The sequence below is a fragment of the Oratosquilla oratoria genome, chromosome 10 (assembly GCF_046742065.1).
Source record: "Oratosquilla oratoria isolate Oo_2021 chromosome 10, ASM4674206v1, whole genome shotgun sequence".
In the NCBI taxonomy this organism is placed as follows: Eukaryota; Metazoa; Arthropoda; class Malacostraca; order Stomatopoda; family Squillidae; genus Oratosquilla; species Oratosquilla oratoria.
Window position 1 is genome coordinate 10370320 of NC_134786.1, and position 23673 is coordinate 10393992.

Sequence of the window (23673 nt, forward strand, 5' to 3'; positions counted from 1 at the left end):
CGCGGTGCAGGCAGAGTCTCGAACTCCCAAACTGCCTATAAAGGTCATTTCTTGGATGAGAAGTAGGTTGACGATTCAGTAGTTCCAGTTGGCTGTGTCTTGTCATACAATTCATTAAAAGTATTTTTACAATACAGTGTTTCACTATTCGGAAAAAAACCTTGGCCCCACAGCCACCGGCAACAGTCTCCACGCCTGAAATATGCACGAAGAGCTGTCGGTGGTGTGTGTGTATGGGACGTTTCTATGTCACCATCTTATTTGGCGAGGAACAGTCGCCGGTTTTCACTTCTTCAGAAGTGGTGGAAATCATGGTCTTTTACTATTATTATTATTATTTATCATTATTACTATTTATTTTTGTTTATTACCATTGTTACTATTTATTTTTTTGAGGAGCTATCCGCCTGGACCTCAACCTTGCACCGGGCAAAAGATCGAGTGCCAGCCTCTCGGGGCTCCTACAGATGGAGTCCATCACTTTGGTTTTGGAGGACAGCGGGGAGATAAACCTATCTGACATCCACCTTGCAGGTTCCCGTCGCTGGCACTTACACACTAAAGCTTCTATTGAAAATTTTGGTAATACTTAAGGAGTAAAATTGCAACCTTAAAGTGATTTTATCAGCAGCTAACACAGGTGTGCTCGTCTGGTTTGTCAAAGACATCATAATTCTGGTGACAGGCAACGATAACCAAGATCGTAAACTAATCAGCTTTAACTGATCGCTTTTGGTTATTGATTTATTTCAGAGGGTAAAATGTCTGACTAAAAATAACAATGCTTAAACTAATCACTTTTGGTTATCAATTTACTTTAAAATGTAATATGACTTACAAAAGACAACGCACGTCGGTCTGTTTACACTTCGACGGCGACTTCCGCGAGAATTACTTGTACCATTACGCGGGAACCCCGATATAACGACCCTTACTGTTCCCGAGTTGCTAAGTAATTATTGTATTATACAATACGACCGTAACGGGACTGCTACCGTACTCTACGAGCGCGTGTCTAAGCATACGAAACCCAGAGGAACAAATTCCTATGACCCGAAGACTTAAAATGGTCAAGAAATGGAAACTCATAAACTACGCCATTTCTGTCAGCGGAGTCAAGGTCTTTCAGATACTAGCACGCACCTCCAACGTCTACCCGTACATGCATACGTATTTCATTTCATTAAGCCATAATAAAACACTGAACCCACCCTGCGCGGAGCATCACGTGGTAGCACAAGATTTGTGAACATTCAAACATTCAACTAAGACGAACAACGACGACAGTCAGTCAAACCCCACGACGCAATTGAAAGCTACTCGCGGCAAGACATACTCCCACACCATTCCTCTCGGTCCACACTCACATTTCAAATTATATAAATTTAACATTATTCCGATAGCATACTTTACAGCCTCAATTCTTCATAAGTATGGCAATCTTAATCAGCATTTAGTAGTTCCCCGGAGGATTTTTTTTAAACCTCAGGAATTCAGCATAGCATACGACACAAAACCGTGACAACGAGAAACGTCAACACAATGCCATTCAGTTGCAAGACTACCTCCATTTGTAGTCTGTATCCAACCATTACGTTCATTGTGGCTGCCGCCAAGTGGCTATTCCTTGGAAATCTAAACGCCAAAAGGGTATATATATTTTTTCCGGCTGATGCACAGGGCCCAATTTGTCCGAGTCACCTTCAACTAAAACATTATGGAACAGACCCAGAATTGTGCGTGTGTGTGTGTCTTAGCGCGTGCGTGTGTATGAATTGGCTACATCCTGGTCACACGGTACTGTTGTAAATACTACTTTGGCTGTCACGAGGCAGTACACACATTCGGAATCTTGCAAGGGTAGCTTCTACTGACGCCAACCACTGGCGATGTTGTATGCCACGCCCCAAACAGATCCGGCATGATTGCAAGGACAATTAGTGTGTGTGTGTGTGTGTGTGTGTGTGTGTGTGTGTGTGTGTGTGTGTGTGTGTGTGTGTGTGAGAGAGAGAGAGAGAGATGAGGGTTGCTTTGTTACACATTACTGGGGAGCAACATCCAATAAGAGCTAAAGTGGATCTTGGGGAGATGGTGGGGGTTTACAACGCTATGGGGGGTAAAAACGTTATAGTGATGCCAGCAAGCACCCTCCCCCCCTCCTCAACATCCACCCACTCATCGCAGCTGGCCCGGGCACCTCTCATGCTGAACGCAGAGCTCACCCACTTGTTTCATGACGTCTGACGATTTTATTCAGCTGAGAATAACGTCCACATATGGGTTGACCCTCTGACGTCACCATGTTTATTTCGTCTGTTGCCGCCAGGCGATTTCATTAGGCAGAGGGAAATCACTGAAGACGTCACGGGGCGAAGTGCGTCAGTCAATTTGGGGCTGTCCTGGCTTGGGACCACGCGACCCGCCCAACGTGTGGAGGTGAAGGAGGACGAGGAGGTCGAGGGAAGAAGAGAAAGGGAAGGAGGGTGTCATACCTACAGGTGCCAAGAGCACAACCCCCCCACCCCCCTACCCCTGCTCCCGACCACACACTCTCCACAACCGTTCCGGGTTCATTTGGCAATAATTCTTTTGACAAAATCACACTAGGCTAACACCTCACACCGACACCTCTGCTGTGGCGAAGGACTTTATAAGTTTTGTTCTGGCTAGCGCCAAGCGACGTCCTGGGACGAAGTGAACAGGATCTCCTCCTTGGGAAACCCATTCAGGAAGGGGGCCGCTGTCGTGCTGAATAGAATGCGATCCTAAACTGCCACAAGACCCGAGTGGTGAGGCAATAGAAGATCCAACGGGATGGAACCCTACACCAAAAGCATTCGATCCTTCCTTGGTCACCATACCGATGCGTCTCGGATTGCAGTGTGAGTGTGTGTGTGTGTGTGTGAGTGTGTGAGTGTGTGTGTGTGTGTGTGTGTGTGTGTGTGTGTGCGTGTGTATGTGTGTGCGTGTGTGTGTGCGTATGTGTGCGCGTGCATGCGCGCGCAGCGTGTGTAGACCTGGCATCTGTTAACGACACAATATACCTACCGTGTATATACTGATATTTTCGAATAAAAATTAGTGTTCAATATTATCATCTATTTCTATTTGAATCTAATGTAAGCACTTTGACGCTTCGTCTGTTGTTTTCTTCACGTCACCCCAATCAAGCCCACGCTCAAGGCTGAGAGTGTCTCTCCCACAGTGAGCAAAGAATTTAACACTTTCAATTATCTTGCCCGCCTTACAGGTATTTGTTCGATGCGATTATCGCTCCATAATCGTTCATGAATTACTAATGATCATCAAACGACTGCCTAGAGCACCCATTCATTGTTTTTGAATGGGCTGTTTTGCTTCGAGCTAAAAAGTACGAAGCTGATAATCTAACCTACCAACACTTTTACCTAAATATGATGCGCGTCACCGGAGCAAATTGGCCTCAACGATTATCATTCTGGTCTGTCTAACGCATTTTGGTTTCAATCATGTATGTAAAATAATGATGATGATGATAATAATAATAATAATAATAATAATAAATTTAAAAATAAAAAAGAATAATCCAAATATTTGGCTTACAGATTTCAAAAACAAACCAAACCTCCGACCAAACGAACTTTTACAACAGTGGCCTACTTCACAAATATTGTTCTGGCTACCACCCAGCGAACGTCGCAATCCACGTGCCCGGGGACAAGGGGTTCAGACACGCCGGAAAGACCATGTGGTCTGCCACAACGTCGGTGCCTCCGAAAAATAAACAAATAATGAAAAATCCGGGCAACAGTCCAATGGCGGGCGAAGCCACTCACGAGCTTGGGCTACTTGCATCTCCTTGGCCATCCTACCTGATGGCTCTATTCATCTGAGGGGAGACTGTTCTTAATTACTGTATTCTAATTTGTTTCTGGCTGACGCTAGGTGAATTTTAGTCACGTCCAGCTCACGGTCTAAATTTTATTAGGATTTTTCGACGTACGGGATGCGCTGTCCACATGACAAGCGACTTTCTTGTGTGGTGTTTTGAATCTCACTTCCACGTCCCAGTTCGCTCCGCCATGACGACGAAAAAATAAAATAAAAGCACTGAACCCCATAAGCAAGGAGACGTGTGTGTGTGTGTGTGTTGTGTACAAGTTCATATCATTATTGATCGGACTTCACGAGCCACGAGTTCATCCTGGAGGAAACAGCTGTCGACCACGTGACCACAAAACCATGATCATCAATCACTTCTTGCAGAGGAAGGACGAGGAACACCAATGAACTTCAAGATGGCAGTAAACAGATGAAAAACGAGTGACCACATTTACCTAATATTACAGAGGGGAATTGTGACAGAAACCGAGGCGGCGGGGATGTGCCGCATTTTGTTTTCATCGTGTAATAATGAATACATCTTATTATCAATCCCGAGCACAAATCCTTCTCGTAAAACTCCAGAATCACGCAAGCACGAACACCACGAAACTTACGTTGATCAATAGGTCCTAACCTAACTTAATGTAACTATTTCATAAAAAGAAAAGAAAAAAATAGATCTTCCAAATGTAAAAAAGAAATAAGAGAAAACGTGCTTGCGTGATATTGGAACAGAACCCGAAAACCTATCTGCACCAACAGTCCTGAAACAATAGAAAAGAAACTTCGCGAAATGTCCCACCGGTCCTGCGCGTCGCGTGCCCCAAAACAAGCACAAGAAACAAAACTCGCCGGGCTCTCTTCCCATTTCGTTACGTAAGAGAAAGGCGGAAACAAGACGGTTTGTCAACAGTGTCGCCGGAGGTCACGTGGGGGCAGCAGTTGAACGCATTTCCTACAACGCACATCCCCTTTCTTTTATTGCAAGACGACCGAATACCACGTGATGAGAATAGATGGGGGGAGGGGGCATGCACCTTCTCAATTTCCTTTATTCTAATGGTTAACGTATTAAACCTGCTATATATTTTATTGCATATATTTCACATGTACCATTACGGAGCCTGTGACAGTTCTGTCGGGAAAACAGACTCGTTCTATTTCGCTTTGTTTACAGTATACTGGCATCGGGCAACAAAGCAAAACGGTCGATTTTTGCCGTGGGTGAGAACAAAGTGATTTGTTTACGCACAGTAACCCACACAGTTATTCCCTCGCACTTATCTACGAATCAGAACGCATTCGAACATGGATACCCTTCAACTGACCGAATTTCGTCTCCAGCAAATCATCAGCTCTTCCATCTTGGAGGAAGACAGTGCATCGAGACTGACTATCACGATGACATACATATCATTCAACTGTTGTTAGCGCTACGACAAAGGCATAAGAACATAAGAATAAAGGAGACTGCAAGAGACCATAAGGCCTACACTAGGCAGCTCCGTATCCATCACCACCTGTCATCCCCATCCATAAAGTTGTCTAATCGTTTTTTAAAACAACTGATATTTTCAGTGCTTACTACATGGTTACTAAGTTTATTCCATTCATCGACCACCCTATAAGTAAACAAATTCTTGCCTATTTCCTTCTTAAATCTAAATCTGTTCAGTTTATACCCATTACTGCGAGTCCTGTCCTGTTGTTTTATTATGATGACCTTGTTTGCATCACCCTTGAATAGCCTTTGATCCACTTGAACACCTCTATTAGATCACCCCGCACTCTGCGTCTTTCCAGAGAGTGTAAGTTTAGGTGCCTAAGCCTCTCTTCGTAGGCAAATTTCCGAGTCCATGTATCATTTTGGTCATTCTTCTCTTTACTGGTTCTAGTGAATTTATGTCCATTCTGTAGGACGGAGACCTACTTGATGTAAAGGGGATTATACATATACATATATATATATACATATACACACACACACACACACACACGTGGACGTGGGTCTGTGCTAATAAACAATATTATCGTATTCTGCTATGCAGGAGTGACCACTGGGAAAGAAAAATAAACGAAGCAAAGCGCTTTCGTATATTACTTGCACGATGTAATATACGAAAGCGCTTTGCTTTATTTTTCCCAGTGACCACTCTTACATACACACGCAAACACACACATATATAGCTCCATTAATTCTGAGAATTTCGAACTCCATAAACAAGTACCGGAAATTAATATTAACGTCAATAGCTATCTTTTTTTTCGGGGGCTACGATGGAGAACAGTACAACCGCACCTAAAAACTCTTGCAAGTGATGTCAGTGCTGGGAGCAGGGAAACCATAAAAATCTGTTGCCTGCAGGTGCCTACAATTTATCGTACAGGCCTATTCTTTTCAAGGAAAAACCGGTATATATACAAGTTGTTTACCAGTCTCACAAATACAATTCTTATCAATACCGTTGTGTAGGCCCTATCTTTATGAGTATTTTGAACCCTATAAATACCGCAAATCAATAGTAACGTCAGTGGCGATTTTAAAAGTTAGTGTGTTTTTTATGGGGGCTGCGATGGAAAATTGCACAACAGCATCTAACCTATCACTTCTAATGTTACGGTTCAGAGTACTTCTTTCCTCGTAACAAAGCTCACACACACGCCCCTTGTTCATAATGTTCCATAAGCAGCTATGTTGTTTCAATAACTGTAGAATAATGGTGCGACTTCTCGTCCAATCAATGGGGCTAGCAGAAATGGCCATGACGGAGAGCGTGCCTTTCCAACTTGGTTCCGCAGTTTTTAGTCCTCGACACTCCAACCAACGCTTCAGTTGAATGTTAGAATAAATGTCAATACGTTGAATGTCTATTTTGGCCCCAGGGACATCGTCCTCTAACAATAAATCCTTTGGAAATGGGTCGGATGTCGATCATGTTTACTCTTTTCAATGCACAGAGATTGTCCGCATCTCGGTAGTTTACTCAACTGCCGATAGAGGGTAACTGTGACGTCAACATTTCGGTTTGCTACTAACTTTCCACAGCTAATGAACTGTGCCTTAATTTTTTTCTGCTGCCAAGTGATTTCATTCACTAGAGGGAAACTCCATCTGCCGAGAAAGGGTTACAGGTGGTAATGAACATGGAACTACCTAGAGCAGGCCTTATGGTCTCTTGCAATCCCCAATCTTATGTTCTCCCTCCCGCTGCTTCTCGCAACTAATATTTAACTGCTGTCCGGCGGTTTTATTCAGCCGTGGGGTGGGGGCACAGCTGCCTTCACTCCTGATGATTACAGTGGTAGATGTCGCCTTTTAATTAAGAGAGTTTGGGGGAAGCAAGCACTCTTGGGTCGTAGATTTAAAATGTGAACAAGTCTCTTACAACCTCGAAGACACGAGGTCGTAAATCTACGACAAAATGCAAGAAGCTATGGTGCTTGGAAGTGAAAGCAAAGCCGTGCCTTCTTTGGTCTGCATGTAGCCAGAATAAAATACAGTGTTATGCGAGGCTCGACACAGCTATGACGTGTTTTGTGTCTGTGACGTGCAGTGGTGGGGGCGGAGGCCGCGCGTGGGTATCCAACCAAATCATTAGGGGGAATAGAACTTAATATATTTGGTTGATTTACATTTAAGTCAAATAGCGTTTAGTTCATGTTTCATACGTGTTTACATATTCAAAATATCTTCCTTTCTTATCACGTTTCCCAGTACTATGAGGACTTATCCCCGATTCTTTGGGGCGCACAGGGTTGGCCCCGGAGTCCACCACCAAAGCTTTGCACGTCACTGCTTTGCGCATGCTCTCTCGCCGGATGATCTTGTTCAGCTTGGGGACTAAAACGACTCCTTCACTGTGATGACAATTTACGGATTTCGTGTAGGCTCACATCGGACGATTTTACTCGACTTCAGGGGTGAGGCTGCAGTCATGATTTCGTGGAATGAGACCTTCTTGATTCGTCGTCGCGATTGGACCAAAGAGACGCCGCTGCTGACTATAAAATGACGAGACATGACACGGGCAAATACAACGAAACTATACAACAACGCACATTTCCTTCAAAGGCGGAGCATGCCGACAGGAGACCTTTTGGTCCATATCTAGGTCGGATAAAAATGATTACAAAGGCGGGATCTCCAGAACAATAACAATATTGCTAAACCCAAGACGAATTAAAAGTGACAACAATCTGAAGAAAACGAGGTCACAGTTGCTGAGATGTTGGCATGGGTGTCACGCCCCCTCCCCCCTCAGCGTCCCACCCCCTCCCATACATGCCAGACCGGCAACAACGAGAACATCGCCAAGCGCGTGAGCAATTCTGGCAGTGAGGCAACAGCTGCTCCACCATCACCGTCAACAAAACACTCTCAAAAGCGAGCCCACGTTCGAACGCTAGAGGTACGTCTTGCTCGGTACGATTATCGTTCATGGCTCAATGATGACCCTCGCACAATCGTCTAGCGCAATAATTCTTGTTTCTTGATGGGACTGATCTACTTCGAGCTCCAATACACGAGGCTGAAAATCTAATTTAACTGAACTACAACCATCGCGCTTACCCAAATAGGATGCCAGACAGTAGGATGCGCGTCACCCGCCACTGGCTGTGACAGTGGGCTAACAATCGTACTATTCAAAACGTACAACCAGAAATGAATCAATTTGGTCGCAGTGAGGCAGTCGTGAGTACAAAGCATGAGGCAAACAGACCTTTCGAACGTTCAAATGCCTCGCCTTCAATCTTATTCCATTCATTGACGATGCAACAAGCAAAATCATTTCTGACTACTTTTAGGTTTAGAGGGATACATGGACGTGTGTGTGTGTGTAAATCGACACCTGGCACTTCGTTCCTGTATGATAAGATTTGAGAGAAAGCCGTCGATATCAGATCAAGAGTATTTTTTTTTCACAACCGCCAGCCGCTTATTACGGGTCTTGAACCAACTACTGCACGCAGTCTTCCACACCACCTCGCTTTTTTTTTTTTTTTCCATACCAGTCACATGCTTCGGTGACTTCTACAAGGCGTTTGACACCATACCACACCACACAACCACTAAATTGACCCCCTTTTCTGTGCGTTATGGTCAAACTATTTTATTCAAGTTGTCTGTGCAGTCGCCCAGTGGATACCGTGCCGAACCCATGGACAGGTGGTCGCGAGTTCGATTACTGGGACCCGCTACGTTCTTCTTGCGTTGGTTCCCAACAGCGGTGGCCAGGCGGAGGCGACTAAATGTCGGCCTAAAAAAAAAACTCACAGGGCTTACCCTACCAGGGTTTCTCACTTCCCACTTTATGGAAGTAGGATGGTGATATTTTTATATTTTTTCTTCACAGTCAAGGTTAAATCCTGGTTAGTAATGTAGGTGTCAGCACCTGATCTTTAATTTTCCTAACGGAGACCACCATGGACATTAATCGCGTGGCAGACGCTCTCTTCTGAACTGAGATAAACAAATATTACAATGAACCATCTTGAACTCCTTCACTGAAGGAGCATCACAATGGCGAACACAACACCCTGACGGCAGACACAATACGATGATAAATATCCCCCTCCCCCACGTGCGAAAAGGTTCGAAATCTAGGACACAGAGATGTAATCTTTTAGGGCGTAATCGACTCTAAGCTTTTTCTGCCCCCACCCCGCCCCGCCCCAGGTACACATTCTACTCGCGTTATTGTGCAAAAGTTCCTCACTCGCATGTACTACCTATCTGACGTGCGGCCGGGGGGGGGGGTCATCTTATCAGATCATTTGGGGAAAAAGAACTCAATAAACCTGGCTAGTTTATAACTAAATCGAGTTAAAAAATGTTTAGGCTTCACCTGTGAATACATATTCAAAACATCTTCCTATCTCAAAATATTTCTGCTGAGTACTATGAGATCTTGTACTTGAATCCTTTGGGGCGTACAGTCAAGGCCTTGTCCCTAAGGCCCATCACCAGACTTCTGTACACTACGCCAATAGGAAGCTTTTGTCCAAACGCCGACCATTTACAATATATAGAGGTTGACGCACTGCCCACTGCCCCTTCATGAGATCGCCTAGCCGTTGTACTTGGAAGTGACGGCAACTGTATTTCTCGTTGGTTCCTTAGGAGATTCAGCGCCTTCGCTGGGCAGGGGATTTTTGCCTGGCTGAATAAAATCGCCCGGCGACAGCCAGGTCTAAAAACTAGGTTCCCAACAGCAGTGAATAAGATATGTGTATTCACCTAAATTATCAATGGATGTGATCTCTTAGACGATGTGGGATTCACCATTTTCCGAATTTTTTTTTTTGTACGCACATCGATCGATCAATCAGTGAAAACAGCCACGAGAACACACAGGTACACCCAGGCAGACCCCCGATCCATCCCAGTCTTCATCCAACCTTGAACAGCACCCCTCGGCCTTGTTCACTTGAAATCGTTTTCTAGGTCACGTGACTGACTTGCTGTCGCCCGGAGGTAAGACAGACTACTTATCTCATGCTGATATCATGAGGTGATCTCCCTCGTGATATCAGAGTGATTTAGGTTATTACAATCAATTTGGTGAAGCAAGATATATTAGTCGAGTTGATTACCGTTACAATATCTTGGGGCCACAAATGAATAACAAAGTTTGGTGACAACGATAATTTCGTCATGAGGTGAGAAAATAATCGCCACGAGATGAAACGTCATGAGATGAAACGCTAAGATAAACAAAGAAGTACACTAGAAAAATAAACATGTTGTAGAACTGTGTCACTGAACTTAGTTAACCGTGAACACTGATACTGGAATGGACGACAAGGTCACAGTCGTCGAAGCAGGGGCGACCACGCACCGCAAACTAATAATAGCCATCACCACTACCCACCCTCTCCTCCTACTCATCCTTTCCTTCACACACTTCCACGAATCTCGCAAGACATAAGCGCTTTATAATATTTAACAAAATAATTTAATCTGCTTCACAAGAACTCTGGGTAAGGAAAAGTAAATTCCACAACTGGCGACCTCTCCAACCACCTATTTGAAGTCGTCCGAGCACAGCGCATGCACTCAACTTTTGATAATTATATGATTCCATTGCTTTTTGTTTTATTCCTCGCAAAGAGGTCTATTTTTGATAAAAATCCAATAACAAATCATGTCATGAAGAGCTGCACAATTTAATTCACTCAAGTAAATACATCACTCGCAATCTATTTTCATTTCTTAATCAGCATAATTTCTTCCTCGTTGGTCTTTTTTTCAAATGGAATATTTAATAGATCAGACTCTGCTTCAGATGCGCTTCGTTCTCGAGCATGCATTGTTTGTTGTCCTTTCGGCCACGTGCCTGCCGCTACGATCACTTACATTTTGTCGCAACTAATAGCTACTGGGCAATACTTCAACTATTTACATGCACATCCTTATGTTCATGCATTGTGGTGTTCACGTTGTTAGTAAGGTTATTTATGACAACATGCGTAGTAAATGTAGCAAATGTTATGAGCGAAAACTTGTTAGCGTTCACGGTTTTGTGGCTGCCTTATAGGCACGTTAACATTTTTCAAACCAGGTTATTTCATTCAACTACAATAACCCCTTGGGTAATAAATGCATTCACATCTTTAATTAGTGACTTGCACAGAAAAAGACACTATCATTAACACAAAGGATTAACAGACCAAAGTTCTTCTTGCTGAACAGAACATTGGTATTCTATCACACACCAGATCATAATGACTTTTTTCTTCTTTATTCTAAGAGGCAGACGGGAATTGGGAATATCCTGATATTTGTACTCCTAAGGTATGATCAAATCCATGGGACAAAGACAGATACTTGCATGTGGTGATCTTTCAAGGTGGACAGCAAAGCTTCCCATTTTCAAAATCCATCAACCCCTTCCCCTTCATGCGTGTAACCCAATGGGGCTGACATTTGGTCTCCAGATCTCTATCAATGTCACCTATATTTCTTTCACTTTCTCAAACATGGAGAGCTGACAACCATTAAACACTCCCTTCATCTTACCAATTTCAGCTGGTGAGACAGAAACAGTTCCAAACCATTACAACACAGACAACAGTCCAAGGTTTCTTACCAGAGACCTGTGGGAAGACCCAAGGACGATTGTCAACTGCTGTGGGACTGTTTCCATTCAGTGAAACTTGAGGAAACAATTAGCCAACCAAACCACAACCAAAACTAAATGAAAAAAAATTAAAACATAAACTGCATTAACAAAAGTGTAAAATTGAACAGTACAGACATCACATAAATAAACGTCTTGTATCCTCAAGTCAACCTCATTTTGAACAAACAACAACTTTCTTGTACATGAAGATGCCCTTTAAACCAAGCGACCCCTTCCTTAAAAGAGGAACAAAACAGAAATTAATACATTAGCCTGATGGCAGTCAGAGTAAAAGAACAAGGGCCTGCCCCTTGTACTGAAGGGCTTATCAAGAAAATTTCAACATCTTCCTTACTAAAGGTCTGCCACAGAGATGAATAAAATAATAAACACACTCCTTCTAAGCATGCCGACTACAGTAAACCCTCGATACATTGAACTAATTGGAGGGAAGGCTTGGTCATCATAATTGAAAGTACATAATGTATGTAGACAGGTATTTAGACTTTCCATGCAATTGCCATCCATACCAAACCTTGCACCACATATACCAACCTTGTTTGTTATATCAGAAGACTGGTTGGTAGGTCTCACTAGGGTCAATATAGTTGAAATTCAGTATAACGAGGGTTTAGTGTATAAACAAAGTCCTCTCCCTATCCCTAACTTAAGGAACCTCTGGCATGCCAGAGCAGTGAAAGATGGCAAGACTGACCTTGGATGAACAGGGGTCCATTCTTCTGTGTCTTCTGGGTCCTTAGGAGGAAGGCGAATTTCTGGCCAGATGCTATGGACCCATTGCTGGTGCAGGAACACACCGAGCACCACCACACTCAACACAAAGTACACACGAAGCTCACTTGCCACTAACAACCTGGTGTAGAAGATCACTAGATTTAGGAAGTTTTGTACATCTCCAGATCCAGGATAAAAAGATGTTTCCGCATCTTTTGTTAACATGGGACTAGTGATGGGTACTTGCTTGTGGTGGTCCTACATGATGAACAGAGAAGCTGCCCATTTCCAAAACCCATTAATCCCCTCACCTCCATTAGGAGGTGCAGCAAAGGGAATGACACCGATTCTCCAGGCTGGGCCTATGATCCTGTCAACTTCAACTGTATTTATTACACCTTTTCACAAGTGGAGAGCTGACAACCAGCAACAGCTCCCCTCCTACTACTTTCCGCTAGTGACAGATCTAATCCCATACCAATACAACAGTCTAAAGTTTCTTCCTAGAGAATGTTGCCAGCCACCATGGTGCTGCAAGTTTTCCATTTAGTGAAACACGAAGCAACAATTATTATCATCATTATCTGTTAACCTGTTTTACATCTGGCTCTTATGATCTAATTATACACATTGCATTTGTCATCCTATAACTGACTTAACTCAAGCAAAGTAATTAAATACTGGAATTACATTAGTAATGGCATATCACAGAATTTATACTCTCAAATTTCCCCATTTCAATTCTCCATCAAAATCTGGACAACCTATTTTGATAAAATTCAAGTATAACAATTGTTCTCAAGTTTCACTGACTGAAAATGCCCACTCCCAAGACATCCCCATAAACTTTTTTAAGAAAATTTAAACTGCTGTCTGTGTTGTATTAGTCTGAAACTTTTTTTTGTCACTCGGTTACAATAGTAGTAGAAGAGCAGTTGCCAGATGTCCCCTTTCATGTGAAAAGGGGGAGAAAATGAGCATTTACTTGATGGTGAGGGATTTTGCCTAGTCCTGTGGAACTGCAGCTCCAAATGAAGGTGAGGATATTGACTTATGATGATGGGTGACAGGGGGAATGTTCTCTCTGGTACCCGTCTCGCACAGCCACCATTTGCATACACTCATCATTATTGCTCCATTTTATCAAATACAGGGGGTTAAGTATAATACCATATTACATAACATTAATTTGGACATGCTCCTTAAATATAAACAATCAAAATCTTTGAATCAGATCCCAGATTTGACTGTACACACCAGACCCTCCATATATGCAAGGAATACATTCTAGAAGATTGTTGCATTATTTACATTTGTTTAAGGTGAACACTGTACTCAATTCAATAAGGCAGAGTTCATGAGTGTATCTTAAATGTACATAACCAATCATTAATAAATCACCCAAATTTTGTACAAAACAACAAAACGTATCATAAACTCTGGTAGTACACAAATAACTAAGTACTATTCCCAAAACTGAGACTTTTATTCATAAAATTGGAACTCGGTGGAGATAAAGTAATTTTACACAAATGGTTGGTGCATTACAGATAATTTTTCCCCACCCCCTCTTGCATTGAAAACCAAAATAAAATACACAATCATAGGCAAAATGTAAACCATCCTCATTTCCAATGCAATGTTGTTCAACCAACCACATGAATGCAGATAATGAGAATTAATTTTCTTTGAGTTTATAGTAGTCTTCTCCTATTAGTTAATTGTAATAAGGCAACAATTACTTCAATCTAACATCCAACCTAAAGTAATGTATCCTTGATCTGTACAAAGCAATCTACACTACTATAATCCTACTGTCACAGGCATAGCTTACACCCTACCCTGCAGATCAAGGCCATGTATTCATGCCACATAATCACAAATGACTGTATGTGGAATGAATCATCAACAATAACAAAAAAGAAAATTTGTCACACAGGTAAGTCAGACTAGTTTATTCAATTCCAATCACATGAAATCAAGTGCGAATGAACCAAAGCATAAGGCCCCAATGATGCAATTCTTGGTGTCAGACCCACCCACTTCAAGAACCCCCTTTGTTATGATTTCCATTTATCCTACGAAATAATGATCTATCACGATTCGATACTACACATCGCTTTGCAACGTCCAATTTCATTAAACAGCTTTCACGAAGTCCTGCTCCTGATGATTAAATGTAGCACTTAACTACTCACCAAAAAAGAACGTTCACGGCAACCACAGACAAAGCACTTTTCGGGGGCTTCTCCCATATCAAAATTGACTGTATGGTTACCATATAAGACTCCCATGGTCCCAATACTCTCGTAATTTTTTTGGTTCCATCTTTTTGTTCATGTTGCTCACTGTTTCCACGATTATTTTCACTTTTAAACGGCCAGAGCCTGTACAGTATACTCCTCAAAGCAGCCATGTTTTGTTTGAGCAGACGATGGTAACAGTTGCGCAGATATAGGGTCAGCGTCATCAAAGAAAACGGGAATTGTTTGTTTTCTAGTTTCACCATTTGACCCTCAAGTTATTTCAGGCCAAGACTAAATATTACCCAAATGAATAAGTTTTATCTTACATTATACACTATTATCTTAGTGTACTGAAATGCATTTTATCATGTTACTTGGTTTACCCCTATTGTTTACATGAGGATCGATCGCCCAATCAGCTGACAGTCCATACCGCGTCATAAGGGGCAAGTCCATGTGACTGTTAAGGTAATTCTTGAAATTTATGATAAATTGTAAGATATTTTTATACTGATAATCTTATTTATGTTCTCTGAATGCCGATGGGAAGCATGGGACGATGCACCACCCATTGACAGGCAGTAGTTATGCATTCTGTGGTTGTAGAGAAGGTCATACTGTTTAGGGTTGGGCTTGGCCCGTATCCTAGGTAAGTAGGGTCGCAACTAGACCCCATAGAGTTTTAGCTTACTTTATACACGAAAATTTAATAAGTTAATTTTGATTAGCTTCTTAATAATCTCAGTATGATTTGCACATGCCTTTAAGACAGTGAAAATGTATTTGGAAAAGTTAATTGATAAAGTATATGCATGTTTTTGCACTTTTCATATGGTACTCCACATAATTTCATAAATGCCTCTTCATAAATATGAGAAAATTTCAAGTAAATTTAAATAAATTGTGTGCATAAAATAAGAGCCACATTAATTGTTATGTGGAACAATAGCAGTTATGTATTATGCTACAATCACAATGACTGCATCATGTAATTTAAATGCTTAAATAGTACATTGATCAATTTAAGGTTGGCAAACTTAGATAATGATATTTTGAGCAATGAAAATCTATGCTTTTGTGCAAATTTGTGGTAATTTTTAGAAGTCTTTCATGATATAACAATAGAAAATAGATTATTGATTTTGTAAATTTGTAAATACATCAACGAAATATATGTTTTTTGTTGTGGAAATCAATAATAAAAAAGAAATAGCTAAAAGCAGATACACTACTGAATGTAGCTGTAGTGATAGGTTTGAAATGCCATGTTGTTATCTGTTCAGTCTAGTCAATGTTAGGTTGACGATGGCGTTGACATCGCGCACCAGATCTTCTCCCACTCATGACATTACCAAAACTGGCTGTTAACATCTATGATGACAACAGTGACCCTGATGACCTCTAGAATTAGGGGTACTGGATTACAAAATGCAGGTTAGGTTAGGTTACATGAATTTATCATACTTTAATTTTTTCCAACCTCTGCATTTTTCAAAACAAAGATGGCATCTCAAGCAGTTGTCACAGCTCTGTTCATTAGTGTATACTCACCTGGTGGGGCCACATCCCTCTCATTAGACCAAATAACTGCCATGGGGGGGAAATGGCCCAAGTCTCAACAGGTTACTCCAATCACATGGACAGGTATACAGGCAATAATTTTATGTAATGTGGGATTGGTTGTGTTCCCTGATATATGTCGGGTTGTATGTTGGCTTATAGTCTTGTTTGGATTGACTGTGAGTTTCTCTAGATTGGCAAAGTTTTTGTCATTGATTTCCACCAAGAAAAATGTATATTATATTGATGTATTATAATTTATAAAATGAGTATTTAGTTCTCTATTGCTATTTTGTGTGGATGTGCACTTTTAAGAAGTTTACCGATTTATGTAAATTGGCATACTCAAGCACTGGTAACGGTAAAAGTGTACAAGATTACTTGACCACCTATTTATTTTATTTTATTTTTATTTTCTATATTTTTTAAGTAAATGAAGGTATCATTATTTGACTGACGAGTTAAACACCATATGAGGACGGAGCCTTTATTTGTACGACGTTTCGCTTATTACAGCTTTTTCAAGAAACGTCATACAAATAAAGGCTCCATCCTCATATGGTGTTTAACTCGTCAGTCTTGTTGGCAACTGTCACTTTCATGAAAAAAAGGTATCATTATTTCCCAAAATCGAATAAATTTCACTGAACTTTTTTGGATGAAATAAGATAAATACTGCTATCATTTCCTGGCTTCAAATGACCTTGAATTGATAGAAAAATTAAATGAAATCATAGTTGAAAAGTGTGCTGGTAGCTAAGGTTTGACTGTTTCTGGAACTGTAGATATATGCCAGCCAATGCATTTGGCAGTAAATAGGCCACACATCAATACTACCCTTCATTTAATTTTCTAAGCGGATTTTGAGTTTTTGAGATATAAGTTAAGAGGTAATGGGATAAGTCTAAGACAGTTATAAGTGATGTTTAGTGTCATTCAAAATACTGGTTCCCTTCACTGTACAATTGGGTTATATTCCTGAAAACCAAGTTGTATAGTGATTTATTGCATAACAAGATTATAAAGTTGTAGGAATGGTGTTCACCTTAAAAAAGATTGATATGATCATGAAAGAGAAATTGACCAAACACATATTGATGTTGTATTAATATAGAGCAGTCATATATGTGAAATATAGTCCACAAATGTATCATATCATGTATGTGCAGTCATCATATCTATCTAAATACCAAAAGGCTTTTTCCTCCTCACAAGGGAGGTAGCCAGTCAAGGCATGCACCCACTCTCCACCTATTCCACACCCATTTGTTTTTATTTTATTTATTTATTTTCTAATCTTTTATATAAAGGAGGTAAATGCAGAAATATACAAAAGCAGAATGACTATGTAGTAGAAGTAAAATGCAGCCAACAAAGAGTGTCAGCAGCCTAGAAAGCCTAGAAAAGGATGAATTATAACATGACAGAAAAGATGAAAGTGAAGAAGGTTGAAATAGGTATGAAACATGAATTGGTGAAAGAAGCCCACCATGAAAGTTTTCCAAATGGGCAGGCATGTTGGGTACTAGATTATCAGTCCTGATCTTGTTCTCAAATGATAATAACTTGCATGGGGTGATAACAGTGGCCATCATTTCTTCAGTACTGGCTACAAGCAGGAACCGAAGCATATGGAAAGGAGCTTGCTTGGTCTTTATTTTAAAGCCAAACAGACCTTCTGGGGATCCTGCATCACCACGTAGACACATACTATCCAGGGAGATCACTGGGACACAACAAGTGGTTAACCAACTTCATAACAGGAACACAGTGCTGAGTAACCCAAAACAATCAACTCTCAGGGATAAATATGCTATGCACTGGAGTCTCTTAGGGTGCAATACTTTCACCATTACTGTCCAATCTCTTCATAAGTGATCTCACTATACCAGAACCAGATGTTCTCATATGCTCATCAGTGTTCACCACTGTTCTCGTATACAGATAGCCTAACAATAACCTAACACAGTAAATGCAAAGTAGTGGCAGAGGACACCCAAACCTCCTTGAATAAAATAGAATAGCTGAAATATATATAACAGAATGGAAGTCACCCTAGAAATCAATAGTGATATATATATATATATATGATGAAAGCAGGTAAGGTACCTGGTCTGGATGGATGCCATGCAGAATGTTTAAAAAAAGGAGGTACAGTGATGGTGGACTGGCTGGTGAGGTTATTTAATGTGTGCTGGAGGAGTGCCTGTATAGTTCCACTTTACAAGGGAAGAGGGGACAAGTGTGAATGTAGTAGTTTCAGAGGGATTAGCTTGTTAAGTGTAGTTGGGAAGGCTTATGGGAGGATCTTGATTGAGAGGATTAGGAGAGGAACAGAGGGAGTAATTGGTGAGGAACAGTATGGATTTATGACAGGTAGAGGTTGTGTAGATCAGATCTTTGTGGTAAGACAAATATGTGAGAAAGCTATAGGAAAGGGGAAGGATTATTTTTGGGCTTTTATGGATCTGGAAAAGGCTATGATAGGGTAGACAGAAAGGCACTGTAGGAGGTTATGCAGATATATGGGATAGGAGGAAACCTTCTAGGAGCTGTCAAGAGTTTTTATGAGGGTAGTAGAACTTGTGTCAGGATTAGAAATGGAGAGAGTGAATGGTTCGAGGTAAAGGTGGGACTTTGGCAAGGATGCGTTATGTCGCCCTGGCTGTTCAACTTATACATGGATGGGGTAGTGTGAGAGGTAAATGCAAGGGCAGTGGGTCAGGGATTGGAGATGGTTAAAGAAAATGGAGAAAAGTGGGAGGTGAGCCAGCTGTTGTTTGCAGACGACACTGTGCTTGTGGCAGAATCGGAGGAGGGATTGAGGAAGTTGGTGACAGAGTTTGGGAGAGTATGTGATAGAAGAAAGCTAAAGATAAATGTGGGTAAAAGTAAGGTGATAAGATGTACAAGGGGTGAAAGTGGCAGTAGACTGGAAGTGAGCATTAAGGGAGAGCGACTGGAGGAAGTGGATAGTTTTAGATACTTGGGTGCAAATGTGGCAGGAAAAGGTGGAGTGAAGGTGGAGGTAGAATGTGATTGAGAGAAGCAAGTAAATGCCTTGGTGGATTGAAGAGTGTAATGAGGAATAGACATTTGGGAATGGATGCTAAGAGGAGACTGTATGAAGGAGTGATTGTGCCAACAGCACTGTATGGGGCAGAAACATGGAACATAAGAGAGGAAGAGAGAAGAAGTTTGAATGTGTTTGAGATGAGGTGTCTGAGAAGTATGATGGGGGTTACTAGGCTAGATACAGTGAGAAATGAGGAGTTGAGGAGGAGAACGGGGGTGGAAAGGGAGTTGGGAGATAGGGTTGATGAAAGAGTATTAGGATGGTTTGGACACATGGAAAGAATGAGTGAAGAAAGACTAGTAAAAGAGGTATGGAAGGCAGATGTGGAGGGAGTGAACATGAGGGGACGTCCTAGGATGAGGTGGATGGATGGGGTGAAAGGGGCTTTGGGGAAGAGGGGAATGTCTGTTGAGGAAGGACGGGAGAGGACAGAAGACAGGGGTGATTGGAGAATGGTTGTATATGGATGATGTTGTGATGCATGAGGTGGAATGGGCGTGGGGATGGGGGGTGAGGTAGTATGTGTGAGCAAAATTTGATGCAGCCCAAAGGGATTTCTCCCCGTCTTCTCCTTTTATGCATGGGGGGGGGATGGAGAAGGGGGGTCGTCGATTTAATGAAGCGACCTTGCTGTGGATGTGCTGTGTCATGCGACACTGCTTCTGACCCAGGGCAGTGGACAAGGTGCAGGGTTGACCCGTCATTCAGGAGGTGCTAAGATAAGAGGGAGGGTGGAGGGGTGTGGAGTGTATTCAGGGATGGAATGGGTGGGAATGATTTTATGCCTTTTCCTTTTTGGCTACCTCCCTTGTAAGGGGGAAAAAGTCTTGGTATATGTATGTATGTATATTATATATATATTTATATATATATATATATATATATATATATAACTTAGACCCACTCTCAGAGAAAGATAAGCTGAGATACAGGGTAAACGGTATATTTTGACCACTGACTGTGATCCTCTTCAGCAGGTACATACACATAATAGGAAGACAAGAACATATATACTGAGGGAAATACTACAAAAGGGAACTATGGAAGCCTTATGTCATGTGTCTTTGATGAGGTTGGACCTTTTGTTCCTTGGAGATAAGTTTGGTTGCATCCAAGTTGATAATAGCCTCTGATGACCATTGATCTTTTGATATGTTAAAATTAGGAGAAGGTCAATGGTCATCAGATGCTAGTACTAACTTGGTAGTAACCAAACTTCACTCCAAAAGGTCCAACTCCATCAAGGACACGTGACTTTAGATTTCCCTAGTTCCCTTTTGTAGTATTTCCCTCAGTATATATGTTCTTGTCTTCCTATTCTATATATGTACTTGCTGAAGACACAGTCAGTGGTCGAAATATAGTGTTTACCCTGTATCTCAGCTTATCTTTCTCCGAGAGTGGGTCTAAGTTTTATTTTACTCATGTGCTACGACATCTACGTCATTATATATATATATATATATATATATATATATATATATATATATATATATATATATATATATATATATATATATATATATATATATATATATATATAATGGCCAATCCCTCCATTGAAAAAGAATCCTAATATTATAGGTATAAGATTTGATACTCGTATGACTTTCAGCCCATGTAGCAAGGACCTGACAGCAAGAATCAACAAGGAATCTAACCTATATAAAACCATCACAAGTGCTGATTTTGGACAACAGAGGAGAGACTCTTAACATCCTCAAGGAATGCTTAAGAACCACCCTCAACTATGCTTTCACAGCATGGTTCCCAACAATCAGCAAGACAAAACAAACAACTTAACTTTACAGAATGGAGCACTGAAAGTAATAACAGGATGCACCACAACCACCCCAAGTGACTCCCCTATACAGAACCAAAATCCTCCCTATAGAACACCACATAACAATGAAAAGATCACAATTCTACTCCAGAACCCTTATCACCATACACCCATTGCAGTACGCCTCACAAGCACCACCAACAGAACACACAATAAAGATATTTACTAGCAGTATACTATTAAACATTATAACAACCCACCACATGTACCACACTAAACATCCGCACAGAAATATGTACACATTAAGACCATTAAACAAACCCTTAAAGACAGACTACCAAATTCAGTAATCCACCAACAAAGAAACAATTCTCCCACATCAAGTAAGAACCACCCTAGCATGATTGTGCTCCAGACACCATCAAACACTGAAATTGCACCAACATGGAATAGGCTTGACCACAGATTCAAAACTGCTTCATATGCAACCACAACACAGAGGACACAGAACACCTCATACTGCAACACCACACACTAACAATTCCTAAACAACAAAATAAATCTACCCTGAGTAACTTATGGCCCCGCCCATAGGCTACTGGTAACCTGAAGGCTGCAGGTCTTCAACAAGAGACCAAGGGGGGTCGACTAATTGATTGCTCTTCAATACATTAAGTGGATATTATGTAAAGACATGTATGTATTTGGTTGTATATAACTAGTTGTAGGGTACAGGGCTGGGAGCTGTGAGACTCCTGCAAGAGAGACTTAAAGCAATAGATTGTAGTACAGTACTACCTCTCATTAATGGACTAAAAGGGGGGTAACAGTGTCTGTTGATGTGAATAATTCGTTGATTTGGAGTGTTTTTTGGGTGGCATAGTGATTGCATGCACTAAACAACAGCATCAAAAACACCGCAAACACAGCTAATTAATGTCCGTTAATGAGAGGTCTCACTGTACAGTAATCCCTGTAATGTCCTTCCTAGTACGGTCAATGTCCTGTCCAAAGACCAACACATTTATGCACTGATCTTGCAAATTTCCATATAATGTACAACCTACTTTCAGATATGTCCATAAAGATGAATTTTGTATTGTTCACTTTTACATGAATCCAAATAAAGCTCAGGTTATCTGAACAACAACAGATAATTGGTCAGTTTGGCCACATTTGCAGATTTAGATGGTTGATGGAGTAATAGTGCTGGACAAAAATGTCTGCGTAGTATAAATAATGAATACTGTATGGATATTAAAAGAATTACTATATACAGGAAGGGATAAACTTGTGTGGTCCTCATATTCCTCAGTTATCATCTATCTATATACCAAAGGATTCTTCCCCATTATAAGAGAGGTAGCCAGTCAAGGCATGCACCCACTCCCACCCATTTCATTCCCATCCCCACCCTTGTTGCCCTCGTACCTTAGCTTCTCGTGGATTATCCAACCTAACTTTAGATTCATGTAAGTTTCTTGCTAAGTTATTCCAGGAGTATATGCATCTATATGAAAAAAAAAAATCACCTTCTTCAGTCTAACAGTCTGAATTTGTGACTGTGACCTCTTGATGCCCTCCTATACCAGGTCATGATGTCCATCACCATAGTCTACACCTTCAATGCTGTGAATGTAATCCCCTTCTTTTTCTCAAGTCCTTTAACATTGGCAGGTCCAGTACTTCCAATCTAAACTTATACAATTTACCTTCATTTTGGTTGCTGCTGTTTGTATTCATTCAATTTTAGTTATATTTTTTTATTTTGTGTGGAGACTATTACTGTATATGACATTATGTAAAAGGCTGCCTTTACGATTTCTAGTAGACCATACATCTCCCTCATAATCTTACTTATACGTTTGTTGGGTGACAGACTATCCCGTATCCACAGTCCTAGATATTTTTCCTCTTTCATCTTAGTTGTTTTCTTACTTCCCATTGTATGATTAAATGATGATTTCTTTGAGCTAGTGCCCAGTTATAATATTCTACATTTTCTGGCATTGAAATTAATTTCTCACTTGGCTCTTGTCATTTTATCTTAACTAAATTATAACATTTGCTACATATATGTGAGGCAGCTGAATATATACTAGTTTTCACTTGTAATTAATCATTGTATGATCTATTCAAAATGTATTAAGAATTTTCAATTTCCTTTGCAGCCAAAAACAAGTGATATCTAAAACCTGTGAAGTGAAGCAGTATTAATATGTATTAAGAAAGGGCTGCTGTAAAGTCATGGGAAATTTTCTAAGTGGATCAACACAAGGTGATAAT

At 41.0% G+C, this 23673-nt stretch overlaps 2 protein-coding genes across 8 annotated transcripts in view; one reads left to right on the plus strand and one right to left on the minus strand.

The window, feature by feature from the left end:
• Positions 1-15240, minus strand: part of LOC143029085 (uncharacterized) — a 93007-nt gene extending 77767 nt beyond the window's left edge. Inside the window, exons 1-2 of the mRNA XM_076191481.1 lie at positions 14921-15240; positions 12703-12861 (exon numbers count right to left, since the gene is read on the minus strand). Coding sequence (XP_076047596.1) covers positions 12703-12861; positions 14921-15231 — 470 coding nt within the window. The 5' untranslated portion in view covers positions 15232-15240. The remainder of the gene's footprint in view (positions 1-12702; positions 12862-14920) is intronic.
• An 83-nt stretch (positions 15241-15323) lies between these two features.
• Positions 15324-23673, plus strand: part of LOC143029086 (lanC-like protein 2) — a 30347-nt gene continuing 21997 nt past the window's right edge. For 2 of the 7 annotated variants that reach the window (XM_076191483.1, XM_076191485.1), the window contains exon 1: positions 15365-15436. Coding sequence is in view for 3 of the 7 variants with exons in the window: in XM_076191482.1 (XP_076047597.1) it covers positions 15556-15617 (62 nt within the window). In the remaining 4 variants the exon portion in view is untranslated. Of the gene's footprint in view, positions 15437-15540; positions 15618-23619; positions 23666-23673 lie in introns of those variants that run through there. The other 5 variants (XM_076191482.1, XM_076191484.1, XM_076191490.1 and 2 more) reach the window with 4 other exon arrangements.